At 46.5% G+C, this 13968-nt stretch overlaps 1 protein-coding gene across 4 annotated transcripts in view; it reads left to right on the top strand.

The window, feature by feature from the left end:
- Window positions 1-13968, top strand: part of LOC112267417 (protocadherin-16-like) — a 210692-nt gene that overhangs the window by 18490 nt on the left and 178234 nt on the right. For all 4 annotated transcript variants that reach the window (XM_042297354.1, XM_042297353.1, XM_042297352.1 and 1 more), the window contains exon 2: window positions 7874-9709. In XM_042297354.1, the coding sequence (XP_042153288.1) occupies window positions 7895-9709 (1815 nt within the window). In that variant the 5' untranslated portion in view covers window positions 7874-7894. The remainder of the gene's footprint in view (window positions 1-7873; window positions 9710-13968) is intronic.

Raw genomic sequence — 13968 nt, 5'->3', positions numbered from 1 at the left:
GCCCACAAACTGTTAGGGCCTACATAAAGCTGTTCTAACAGCAGAGCTTTCTTTTCAGCACCATGGAGTGAATCCTTACTGCTACACCTGGTAATCAGGGAAGCCTTGTCTGGCAGAGAAACAGTTCATTCAGACTCATTTACTGCCTTTAAAAAAAACATAGCTGATATGACTGACTTGCTTAAACAAATGTGGTTTCTACTGACAATTGAGTTGTACAAACTATGGCATAAGGGAACGATGCACATGGGCTACTGATGCACATGGGCTACTAACAGCTTGCTACACAACGTACACTTAGTATGACTTTCTTACCTACAGTATACATATCTCCCTGGCATATAACATCATTTATGCAGCAGCATACAATACATTTTTAGACTCACCTTGTTGTGCTGTGCTCACAGGAACAGGAAGGTGACGCGGCGGTCCTTCGTGGGCAAATTTTGTCATCAAACTTTGTCATCAAAGTCTGGTATTCTCTGGATTTATGATGCTTTCAATGCAGCTGGGGACTCGAAAAATAACAAGGTCGAAACATGATGACGTCAGTGATCTTCAGGTCGTAGTTCTAGAAAGAGTCCCAAGTTCCGGATTTACAATTCCGAGTTGGATGAACGTTCAAAATGTATTTTCCCAGTTGGAGCTCGTTTTTTCCCCAGAGTTCCCAGTTGTCTTGAACTCACTGAAGTCAGATTTCGCAGTTTTGAGTTAACAGTTGTTTTGAGTGTGGCACAAATCATGCTTCATTGACAGCATGGCCAATGTTGATTGTTTATCATTTTAAGCTTGGACAAGAGACCCTTAATCCCAGACAAGGGACCACACAGACACTCCACTGAATAGCAGGCTAGTGATTGCTTTGCAATGCTTCCATACCACTCATTGTTGAATTTGCGATTTCCAACTTGTTGTGTAATGTTTATGTCCAATTGCTGATGAGCACGTTTTATCTATATTTTCTCTTCATTATTTACCTTTCACTTGACAAGGATTTAAAGGGATTTGCCAGTATATTGTCGACTTGAGATTCTTGATAATGACTGTTAGCTTTGACTGCTAGACTTTGAAAGTATGATGTTGACATGATCAGTACAATAAACAACATGAGCTGGCACACACCCAGAGAAAATGATTTTAAGTAGAGGTGCTGACTAAATGCGAATAAACTATAAGTTATAAAAATTATGAGAGTCGCACACTCTATATATAAACTCCCAGTATTTTTTGGGGTAAATCACCAGTGTTTCGGCGTCACTGTGCCTTCATCACTGTCTTCATCACTGTGCCTTCATCACTGTGTCTTCATCACTTTACCCTCATCACTGTGCTTTCATCCCTGTGTCTTCATCACTGTGTCTTCATCACTGTGCCTTCATCACTGTGCCTTCATCACTGTGTCTTCATCACTTTGCCTTCATCACTGTGCCTTCATCCCTGTGTCTTCATCACTGTGTCTTCATCACTGTGCCTTCATCACTGTGTCTTCATCCCTGTGTCTTCATCACTGTGCCTTCATCACTGTGCCTTCATCACTGTGCCTTCATCACTGTGCCTTCATCCCTGTGTCTTCATCACTGTGTCTTCATCACTGTCTTCATCACTGTCCCTTCATCACTGTGCCTTCATCACTGTGTCTTCATCACTGTGTCTTCATCACTTTACCTTCATCACTGTGCCTTCATCCCTGTGTCTTCATCACTGTGTTTTCATCACTGTACCTTCATCACTGTGCCTTCATCCCTGTGTCTTCATCACTGTGTTTTCATCACTGTGCCTTCATCACTGTGGCTTCATCACTGTGTCTTCATCACTGTACCTTCATCACTGTGTCTTCATCACTGTGCCTTCATCACTACGTCTTCATCACTGCGCCTTCATCACTGTGCCTTCATCACTGTCCTTCATCACTGTACCTTCATCACTGTCTTCATCACTGTGCCTTCATCACTGTCTTCATCACTGTGCCTTCATCACTGTACCTTCATCACTGTCTTCATCACTGTGCCTTCATCACTGTCTTCATCACTGTGCCTTCATCACTGTCTTCATCACTGTGCCTTCATCACTGTACCTTCATCACTGTGTCTTCATCACTGTGTCTTCATCACTGTACCTTCATCACTGTACCTTCATCACTGTTCCTTCATCACTGTACCTTCATCACTGTGCCTTCTGACATGATCAGTCCAATCAAGCTACAGGAAGTTATAATGTGATTTGACGTAATTTTATCTGTGACCAATGACCTTGAGCCTTCTTGGATGGGCACATCTAATGTAACTCTATGGCAGCACCCAGGGGGCTTGAATTTTCGAGCTCTACCCTGTGCTCTACTGCGGTGACGTAGTGTCCCATGAGTGACAGAACACTGAGCCAATCACGGAGCAGCTAGAGAACATTACCAACATCTACGCTCCGCTGCTCTACCACCACAGAAAGCACTGAGATAGGCTGAAACACCTTCATTTTGGAGCTGCCTTACTTGTTTTTAGCTAAACATGCTGGTCTCAAAACAGTTGGGACTCTGCCCCACCTGCCCTGAATGATGGGTTGCCACTGGTATGGTCTAAGGTAGGGCACCGTATAGGGAATATGGTGCTGATATGCAGCCAGGACCTGTTGACACACTTGGCTCAGTGTAGGGGATTTAAAGGGACCTGGGTTCAAATAAGCCTGACCATGTAGATCTTTAAACAAACTTAAACACAGTAAAGTATCAGCATTAGTCGGGTTTTAGGGCAAAGTTCGCACACACACTAATGCTATTAGACATGATATGAGTATTGAGTCAATGTTTTGTTAAATTGGTGTGTTTGAATTGACGTACTTTATAATGTATTTGTCTTAGGCTGTGTCCCAAATGGAAACAAACGGTACCTTGTTTCCTACATAGTGCGCTACTACTGACCAGGGCCTGTGCACTATATAGGGAATAGGGTGCTACTTGGGACAGAACCTTAGTGATAAAGATGAAAGGGGGACACTTTTAATTCTGTCTCTGTGCGCTTTGCTTGCCAACCTCTGTATTAGACCATCAACAACTTTATTACTGTACTCTGAAGTCCTGTGTTGCCAGACAGACTTCTCGTTTCCCAAGGCTCAGGCCTGTATTTGTTCTCTTCCCTAAGGCTCCCAGCTGGCACTTAACTGGCCTGTATTCAGGATTCCCCTTTGGCATGTTCCAAAGCCCCTGGCGGCAGCACAGCTACGTCGTTCCCCTTATGCTTTCTCCCTCTGCTCTCCAGACTACAGGGAGGGAGAAACATCTTTGATCAGCTAGGTAGCTCTCTGTTTGTCCAGCAGCTAGTAGAACCCAAACCCCCCAATCCCTGCCAGTCAGCCAGTCAGCCAGTCAGCCAGTGGGGGAAACCATGTGTTATATGTAATAGAGCATTTAGTACAAGAATAAGGAACTTTGTTTGAGCTATAAAGCCATAGTACTATGCTGAGTTAGTGTGTCGTTTGTGACTTTATGTTGGGCTTAATCTGGCATCATACAGAGCTATAGTAGAGCTGTAGGACCCAGGCTGGTGGCTGGGCCTGCTAGATCTATTAGGCTGCAGCAGAGTGGTCCTCCAGCTGCAACACACACACACACACACACACACACACGACCAGACCAAGACCAGTGCCTGCATTATTTCTGCTGTGGCATTCGAACAAAGATTCCTGCCTCCTTGAAAAGTCATCCTTTGTTCCTTTGAAAAAACACCTAGAAGTCCTGCCTCAGCATGGCTATAAAGTAAATCATTATTGCTCGAAAGTACTTCCATGTTGGCAGCGCAATGGAAACCTCTGTGGACTTAAATTGTACCTAATATATGGAGCTACCACAGACTCTGCCATTAGTGGATAATTAGTAGTGAAAGCTTTTAAAATCCTGGCCAACTACAGTAGAAACCATTGAGATTAGGTCTCTGGTCAAACATAGTGCACTATGTAGGGAATAGGGTGCCATTTGGGATGGATCATAGGCACCAGATACAGTGAACGGATCCTTGTTGTAAACTGCTTCACTGTCTTAGAAGGCACTCAACTAGATTAATTTACAAGCCATGCATAGATAAAGACATGTAAAGAAAAGGGTTCAGCATGTCAAATTCAATATTTTAACCACAGAAAGAGTGAAATTAACAGCAGGCTACAACATAACTCTGCTGTCTACACATAAAAGTTGTCACTTAAGAATGCCCTGACTGTCGGTTTTCACCACAGAACTAGAATGAGTTCTGTTTTTATTTCACTCCAATTCCATGGTCGTCCATAGTTTGTACTGTGTTATTGAATGACGGCTCACAATCATGACTGACTGAAATTAGCCTTGGAATCCCATCTGGTGGAGGCAGGCTTCCATCACCCATGATTAGAGCCAAGCCAGGAGAGGAGAGAGGAGAGAGGAGATGAGAGGAGATGAGAGGAGAAGAGAGAGGAGAGAGGGGAGAGGAGAGAGGAGAGAAAAGAGAGGAGAGAGGAGAGAAAAGAGAGGAGAGAGGAGATGAGAGGAGATGAGAGGAGGAGAGAGGAGGAGAGGAGAGAGGTGAGAGGAGATGAGAGGAGGAGAGGGCAGACTGCAAGGAGCCCTACTGCTCTCCTCCTTTGCTCTCCGCTCCTCCTGTTCTCCTCTCTTCCGCTCTGCTCTGTACCCTCGCTCACTATGCTGCACACACACACACACACACACACACACACACACACACACACACACACACACACACACACACACACACACACACACCACCCTGTGGCCGGCGACACACACATAGGCTACTCACACGTGCATGTGTGCAAAGACACGCATACACACATGCACATGCACACACATACACAAATCCACATTCTAAAATACATGCTCACATACTCCTAGTCACTCACAGACACACACATGTAGTCCTGTACAGTCTGAAGCGAGGATATTTCCCTGAATGGTGCAGTACTGCCACTAGGGGGAGTCTGGTAGGCCTCTCGTAAAAAACAGAATTCCTCAACATGCAATAAAACTTCTGTTTTCATGGTCAGAGTTTTCTAGGAGAATATTAAAGTAGATTTTTTTTCACAGGACAAAATAAATGAGTTATGAATAGGATTGAGTTCAACAGAACCACTGACAACTGGAAATAAAAAAACGGGTCTCCTCTTGTTATGAGAGACAGACAATAATTACTTGTTTGCCAGAGACACATTTAGTGGTTTTGGACTATTCAGCAGACGGTGACAGTCAGCTCATTCAGGCATCCCACAATGCTTCATAGGGTCTTACAACAAATTACAAGTCATCAACAGTTGGGAGATACCCTGCCAAAACTGGGTTATCTATAATGCGAAACAGTTTTGTCATCCCAATTAGCACCCTATTCTGTATATGGGCCCATAGGGCTCTGGTCGAAAATAGTGCACTAGGTAGGGAATAGGGTGCCATTTGGGACACCGAGTGTGTAATTGCTCCATTTCATAGTATCTCTTCTTCAGTGTTTTAGAAATCATCGTTTTGTGTGGCAATCCATATCATCCTCATTCTCACTGTTACACTTTGTGGTTGTTCAAATGTAGTGCTCTCTTGGCTGTTATGTCTTAAATAATCGGAGAACTACAGAGAGAGTCAGGACATATTGTTAAGGATGTCCCCCTGAACAGTTCACTGTACTATCAAAAGGTATTTCTGGCCCTTAGACAGAGCTCTGTTATGTATACATTAGAATGCATCTGACGATTTTCCACAATTTCTAACTTCCACTTTTCCACCTTTTATGTCAAGAAATGCTCAGCTCAGAAACAGAGATTTGGCCCCTTTTTACCTTCCATGCACTTTATGTAACAATATTTCTTTAGAGTGTTATTTGTTTTTATTCCATACAGAGCCACCATGGAGTCTTGTAAAAGGTTAGACCCATCACAGAGACTAAGGCAAAAGCAGAAATGTGCTCTCAATATCCACCAAATTTATGGACTCAGAATCACTTGTGAGTAATGAAATATAGGTTACAGGAGCCAAGAAGACACTTTCACTTCTGACATAATTACCTGATTTGCCAAAGGTGTAATTTACGAAAGGCAGCTGACCAACATTTCAGAAGTTTCATGAACCATTTTAAGGGCATATATCACAGGGAAATGGCAGGAGTTTCATGAACCATTTTAAGGGCATATATCACAGGGAAATGGCAGGAGTTTCATGAACCATTTTAAGGGCATATATCACAGGGAAATGGCAGGAGTTTTACGAACCATTTTAAGGGCATATATCACAGGGAAATGGCAGGAGTTTTACGAACCATTTTAAGGGCATATATCACAGGGAAATGGCAGGAGTTTTACGAACCATTTTAAGGGCATATATCACAGGGAAATGGCAGGAGTTTTACGAACCATTTTAAGGGCATATATCACAGGGAAATGGCAGGAGTTTTACGAACCATTTTAAGGGCATATATCACAGGGAAATGGCAGGAGTTTTACGAACCATTTTAAGGGCATATATCACAGGGAAATGGCAGGAGTTTTACGCCTCTCAAAACAAGTGGATAAAGTAGAGTGTTTTTCTCTCAGATGCTATAACACAGCTTTACTTTTCTGGGCTCTGGTTTACTCTCCACACATTGACCAGGAAGGACATTCCTCAAGTTAACATCCCAATAGAAATATGGTCTCAGGGAGACCTCAATACTGTAAAGAGCGGTCCAAACACGGTCCCTCTATAAGAGCTCACACTCAGTCTGTCTGTGAGTACTCGTCAGCAGTCTCGTAAATCTCCCTTCCTCTTGACCTGGTTTCATAAATGCAAACACATACCCTGGTCCTAGATGTGCATGTGCTTTAGAAAACTGTCTAAATACATATACACACGCAGGCCCGCACACACACACACACACACACACACACACACACACACACGCACGCACGCACGCACGCACGCACGCACGCACACACACACACACACACACACACACACACACACACACACACACACACACACACACACACACACACACACACACACACACACATACACACGCACGCACGCACACACAAACACACTCATACACACACACAAGCACGCACGCACGCACACACACACACACAGTAGCTCTAGAGGGTACGGTTACAGACCAGAGAGCCTGCTGCATTTGGACCTCTCTGATTAGAACTGAATGTTGAGACCATTTGTGGTTCTGACGTACGCCTGCGGGAGATCTGGGTTCAAATACTATTTAAAATCATTTCAAATACTTTATCTTCACTTGAATGAGCTTGCCTGTCTTACTGAAAATAGAATTGTACCAGAACTGCTAACCATGCCCACCTGCCATTCAAGGCAGGCTAGAGCAAACACTCAAAGTATTTGAAAGATTTCACCCCAGGTGGTCTTGTCTGTGGTCTGGACTGTTATCTAGTAAAGAGAGGGTTCTCTGTTATGCCAAAGGAACTTATTAGGTGACTGGAGGGAGGGGATGGAAATGACGTGATGCAAGGGATCTATTATATGCACTGGTTGGGACCCCTGCCTGTAAAGCACATGGAAACACTGACCTTAAAGCATTTTCCTTCATTTTTACACAGCTCACCAAATGGACTGAAAAAGCCTGTCCCCTCTCTTTGTTATGCCAATAAAAAGCACTCCGCTTTTGTTGCTGTATCAGGTCATAAGAGGAGCCAGGAATGTTTCCTGATTACATGATCTGACAAACAAGACAAACAGCCGAGAGGTTTTCTTGGGCTAACTCCCAAAGGGCACCTTGACTCTGGCACCTTGACTCTGGCCAAAAGAAGTGGACTGTGTCGGGAATATGGTGCCAAATGGGACGCACACATTGTCAGGAATTTACGATCAGTACACTACACAAACATTTATCCCACCTCTCTGTGTCCCTCTCAGGTTTAGGAAGAAGCCTTCAGAATGAAGACCGAGGCCAAGGGTTTGGGGCGGTCGGTGTCGAGGTCGCTGCAGAATGAGGGCCGGTGGAGCCGAGGGGTCCTGCTGCTGGTCTACATCGTCCTGGAGCTGATCACCGTCCACTCCTCCACCGTCCTGGGGAACCTGGAGCTCCAGCTGGACGAGGAACAGCCAGCCGGGACCATCGTAGGGGACATCAGCGCTGGGTTACCGCCTGGTGTCACCGCAAATCTTTACTTCATTTCAGACCACGAGGGCACCGGGGTGGGGAGTGACCTGGACATAGACGAGAGCACAGGCATCATCAAGACAGCCAAGGTGTTGGACCATGAGCTGAGGGACCGATACAACTTCATTGCAGTGACTATGACGGGTGTGACCGTTGAAGTGACCATCACAGTGAATGACATCAATGACCATGCTCCTACATTCCCCCGGAGGAGAGCGGCGTTCAAAATCCCGGAGATGACAGCGGTGGGAACCAGGTTCCCCCTAGAGCCGGCAGTGGACGGGGACAAAGGCCAACTGACTACGCAGGGATACCTCATCAATGATGGGAACCCCGGCCAGGCTTTCCTCCTGGAGACCCGGAGAGGATCCAACCAGGTTCTCTATCTGGACCTGGTGGTCAACACTCTTCTGGACAGCGAGACCAGACCGTCTTATACGCTATCCTTGGAGGCGTTCGATGGAGGCTCCCCTAAGAGGACTGGTCAGATGGTGCTAGATGTGACGGTTCAGGATATCAACGACAATGCTCCAGTCTTCAACCAGAGTCGCTACCACGCCATTATCTCAGAGAATCTGCAGCCGGGTAGCAACATCCTCCAAGTCTTTGCCTCTGACGTCGACCAGGGAGACAACGGTCTGGTTCTGTACGAGATCAACCGCAGGCAGAGCGACCCGGAGAGCTACTTCGTCATCGACTCTCGTACGGGTGTCATCACGCTCAACAAGCCTCTGGACTTTGAGATGCGGAGGGTCCACGAGCTTGTGGTCCAGGCGAGGGATAACGCCACGCAGCCCGAGGTTACCAATGCCTTCGTCACAATCCACGTACGTGACTACAATGACAACCAGCCCACCATGACCATCATCTTCCTCAGCGAAGACGGCTCCCCACAGATCTCCGAGGGTGCCCAGCCTGGCCAGTATGTCGCCCGCATCTCCGTCACCGACCCAGACTACGGAGAATACGCCAATGTCAACGTCTCCTTGGAAGGAGGGGACGGGAAGTTTGCCCTGACCACCAAGGACAACATCATCTACCTGATGTGTGTGGACCAGATCCTAGACCGAGAGGAGAGGGACACATACGAACTCAGGGTGATGGCTACAGACGCAGGCACCCCTCCTCTCAGGGCTGAGTCCTCCTTTACGATACAAGTCACTGACGTCAATGACAACCCTCCTCTGTTTGATCAGCAGCAGTACAGACAGGTCATACCTGAGGTGGTGTTCCCAGGGAGCTTCGTGTTGCAGGTCACGGCTAGAGACAAAGACCAGGGGCCCAATGGAGACATCACATACAGCCTCCTCCAGGATGGCAAGGCCGGCCAGGATGAGAACCAGGCCCAGTGGTTCACCATAGACCCAGTAACAGGGATCATCACCACACTCTCCCAGCTGGATTACGAGTCGCAGCCCAGGCCGAATGTGACAGTGGTGGCTACAGACAGAGGGAGGCCTTCCCTGTCCTCCACAGCTCTGGTCCATGTGGTGCTGCAGGATATTAACGACAACGAACCTGTGTTCGGTACCAACTTCTACAACGTATCGATCAAGGAGAACACGGCCGCTGGGACCTGCATCCTAGAGGTAGGACATTGTCTATTCAGTTCTTCTAGTCAACCTGTCGACAGGTGAATCTCGCATTAGAGAGTTTCAACAATTTGAGTTGCTACTACTACAAGTCTTGAAAGCCTTATCTGCTGCATTTTGTTCATGTGAAGTCAGATATCTATAACTTGTATGTATGCAAACTGCTAGGTTTTTGGTATACGAACTGGGAAATACCAAATGCCAAATGAAGACTACATTTGAAAGAGAACTACCATTGGGGGTTGATAGGGGTCTGAAGTTCTGAAATCATTTTGAAGGGATATGGAGAGACCGTTACCTAGAGGAGAAATACAGTGCATTCGGAAAGTATTCAGACCACTTCCCTTTTTCCACATTTAGTTAAGTTACAGCCTTATCCTAAAAATGTATTTAAAAAAATGTCCCTCACCAATCTACACACAATACCCCATAATGACAAAGTGAAAGCAGGTTTTTTTTTTTTTTGTAGATGTATTAAAAATAAAAACAGAAATACCTTATTTACATAACTATTCAGACCCTTTGCTATGAGACTCGAAATTGAGCTCAGGTGCGTCCTGTTTCCATTGATCATCCTTGAGATATTTCTACAACTTGATTGGATTCTACCTGTGGTAAATTCAATTGATTGGACATGATTTGGAAATGCACACACCTGTATATATAAGGTCTCACATTTGACAGTACATGTCAGAGCAAAAACCAAGCCATGAGGTTGAAGGAATTTTCTGTAGAGCTCCGAGACAGGATTGTGTCGAGGCACAGATCTGGGGAAGGGTACCAAAACATTTCTGCAGAATTGAAGGTCCCCAAGAACACAGTTTGGAACCACGAAGACTATTCCTAGAGCTGGCCGCCCGGCCAAACTAAGCAATCGGGGGAGAAGGGCCTTGGTCAGGGAGGTGACCAAGACCCGATGGTCACTCTGACAGAGCTCCAGAGTTCCTCTGGGGAGATGGGATAACCTTCCAGAAGGACAACCATCTCTGCAGCACTCCACCAATCAGGCCTTTATAGTAGAGTGGCCAGTAGGAAGCCATTCCTCAATAAAAGGCGTTTGCCAGAAGGCACCTAAAGGACTCGCAGACCATGAGAAACAAGATTCTCTGGTCTGAGGATACCAAGATTGAACTCTTTAGGCTGAATGCCAAGGGGAAACCTGGCACCATCCCTATGGTGAAGCATGGTGGTGGCAGCATCATGCTGTGGGGATGTTTATCAGCGGCAGGGACTGGGAGACTAGTCAGGATCGAGGGAAAGATGAACGGCACAAAGTACAGAGAGATCCTTGAAGAAAACCGGCTCCGGAGCACTCAGGACCTCAGACTGGGGCGAAGGTTCACCTCCCAACAGGACAACGACCCTAAGGAGACAGCCAAGAAGTCTTTGAATGTCTTTGAGTGGCCCAGCCAGAGCCCAGACTTGAACCCGATCGAGCATCTCTGGAGAGACCTGAGAATAGCTGTGCAGCAACATTCCCCATCCAACCTGACAGAGCTTGAGAGGATCTGTAGAGAAGAATGAGAGAAACTCCCCAAATACAGATGTGCCAAGCTTGTTGCGTCATACCCAATATGACGCAAGACTGTATTCACTGCCAAAGGTGCTTCAAAAAAGTATTGAGTAAAGAGTCTGAATACTTATGTAAATGTGATATACATATTTTTAAAAACATTTGCAAAAAATTCTAAAAACTTGGGTGTTAATGTGTGTAGATGTAAAACATATCCATTTTAGAAAAAGGCTATAACCTAACAAAATGTGTCAAGGGGTCTGAATACTTTCCGAATGCATTGTACTACACAGATGGAAAAGGGATATGTTGGATTTTGCTGCTGTATTGTCAGGCATTAAGTGTTATTTTAATGTTCAAGCTGTTTAGATTGGATTGTAGAGGATAAGAGAGTTTAGAGTGGAGAATGAAGAGAGGGGGTTTAGGTTGGAGAAAGGCTAAGGATGTGTTCCAAATAGCACCCCATTCCCTATTTATAGTGCACTACATATAGTGCCCTACATAGGTAATAGGGTGCCATTTGGGACACAGACCTAAGTGAGGCGTTTACCTGGTGTCTGAAGAGCTGGAGGATCTCTTCTCTTCTGGCTGTCCTCTCCTTCACCTCTCCAAGGTTTCCAAGGTAACTGGGACAGTGCAAAGCCCCTCTGACAGCTGAAGACAAAAGAGGCTTCCACTTTATTTACCTAATTCAGCTGTAGGAGGATATGGTGGGGCTTTATCTAACAAAAAGACACATGTCACACCTCAACAAAAGACACCTTAAGCAAAAATGGGTATGGTAGACAAAAAAGAAGCTAACCATTGACAAACCACAGGCCCGCTAAATTCGCTACAGGGCCTCCAGGCCAGATCCCGCTGCGGGGTCAAAACCGGAATTACGCCTCATTAAGAGATAGCGTTTTCTTAGGTTGTTGTTGTGTCAGTTATGAGAAAAAGACCATTCGGTTTTTTTCCCGGCTGCTTTTTATCAGTCGCTGTTTCTTCCAGACTTCCAAGCTGCTGCTGCCGCTGCAATCAGACCCTGTAACATACAGGAGTGCTGGGGGAAAGAGGGAACTGTTTCTAGAGACCAGTATTACAGTTAGAGTTTCATTTTATTCCTGTTTCACGATCATCTGTGTGACTGTGATGGGGCTGAGACGGCCATAGTTTGGATGAGTTGGGGTTGGGTTTAGGGGAGAGGGGTTGGGGATGGGGCTGAGATGGCCAGGGTTTGGAAGCTCTCCGCTGGGCTAACAGAGGGCTGTGCAGATGGGCTCTTGGACCAGTGACTGCCCCAGGGAGAGGGAGGGGTGAGGGGGAGAGGGAGGCAGGGAAGTGTGGGAGAGAGGGAGAGAGCGAACTAGAGGGAGAGAGGGGGATAGATGTAAGCAGGGAAGAGTGGGAGTGAGGAACTAGTGGGAGAGAGGGGGATAGATGGAGGCAGGGAAATGTGGGAGTGAGGAACTAGAGGGAGAGAGGGGATAGATGGAGGCAGGGAAGAGTGGGAGTGAGGAACTAGAGGGAGAGAGGGGATAGATGTAGGCAGGGAAGAGGTGGGAGTGAGGAACTAGAGGGAGAGAGGGGATAGATGGAGGCAGGGAAATGTGGGAGTGAGGAACTAGAGGGAGAGAGGGGATAGATGGAGGCTGGGAAATGTGGGAGTGAGTAACTAGAGGGAGAGAGGGGATAGATGGAGGCAGGGAAGAGTGGGAGTGAGGAACTAGAGGGAGAGAGGGGATAGATGGAGGCTGGGAAATGTGGGAGTGAGTAACTAGAGGCCCGGTGTTTTACTTGAGCAGGAGCTCACAGAGGCTGAATACCGGCACCTCACATTTTCAACTGCTTGAGCTCCTGTTCCTCTTATAGAATATTAGCTCAAAAGTATTGTGGAGCTCCTGCACCTAAATATAAACAGTACCGACACCTGTTTCAGTCCAACTCAAGCACTGGGGATTGAAGCTGAGACAGAGGCAGTGGTTGTATAAGAGGTCTGTCTTTCAATTATACATCTGTTGCCAGTAAGGATGAATACAGATACAGGTATTGGTTATGGTTAAGAATATTTATGATGCCAAGCACTTCTATGTTATTCTATCATATTTTCCTTTACGTGTTGTTGAGCAGACTGTCTCCTGCTGTCTAGTGCCTCTCTCTGACTGCATCCCAACCTACATAGTCTACTACCCTATAGGCACCTGGTCAAAAGTAGTACGCTATGTAGATGATAGGGTGCCATTTGGGACGCAGGCTCAGTCTCTAACAAATCTCATCCCCCTACTACCCCATCACCCAACTCCCCCTCACACACCCACACCTCACCAAGCAAACTGCCACTACCTGCCTGTAGACTACACCACCCTCTGGGTAGGATGTATACCGCTCGGCCCTCTGGGTAGGAAATGCTCCATAAGCAGCCTCCAGGCTCTCAGCATGCAACACTTCTTCAAAGCCAGCCACTCTCTGCCCTGTCTGCATGTGTGTGTGTGTGTGTGTGTCTCTGTGTGTGTGTGTGTGTCTCTCTGTGTGTGTGTGTGTGTGTGTGTCTGTGTGTGTGTGTGTGTGTGTGTCTGTGTGTGTGGGGCCTCCCTGGCCTGTCTTAGTCCTGCTTGGCGGCTGTAGAAGTGTACTTGGCGTGCCATGTGATGCCAGACGGCTTGACTCTGGGTGTGTGTCTGTGCATGTGTGTGTGTGTTCAGGGTGCCAGCAGCTCCACATCCCAGCTCCACATCTGACGACCGATTGCCCATTTTTCCACACA

This window comes from Oncorhynchus tshawytscha, linkage group LG14 (genome assembly GCF_018296145.1).
Source record: "Oncorhynchus tshawytscha isolate Ot180627B linkage group LG14, Otsh_v2.0, whole genome shotgun sequence".
NCBI classification, from domain to species: Eukaryota; Metazoa; Chordata; class Actinopteri; order Salmoniformes; family Salmonidae; genus Oncorhynchus; species Oncorhynchus tshawytscha.
Note: the sequence above shows the minus strand (reverse complement) of the source record. Positions and strands in the feature narration are given on the sequence as shown.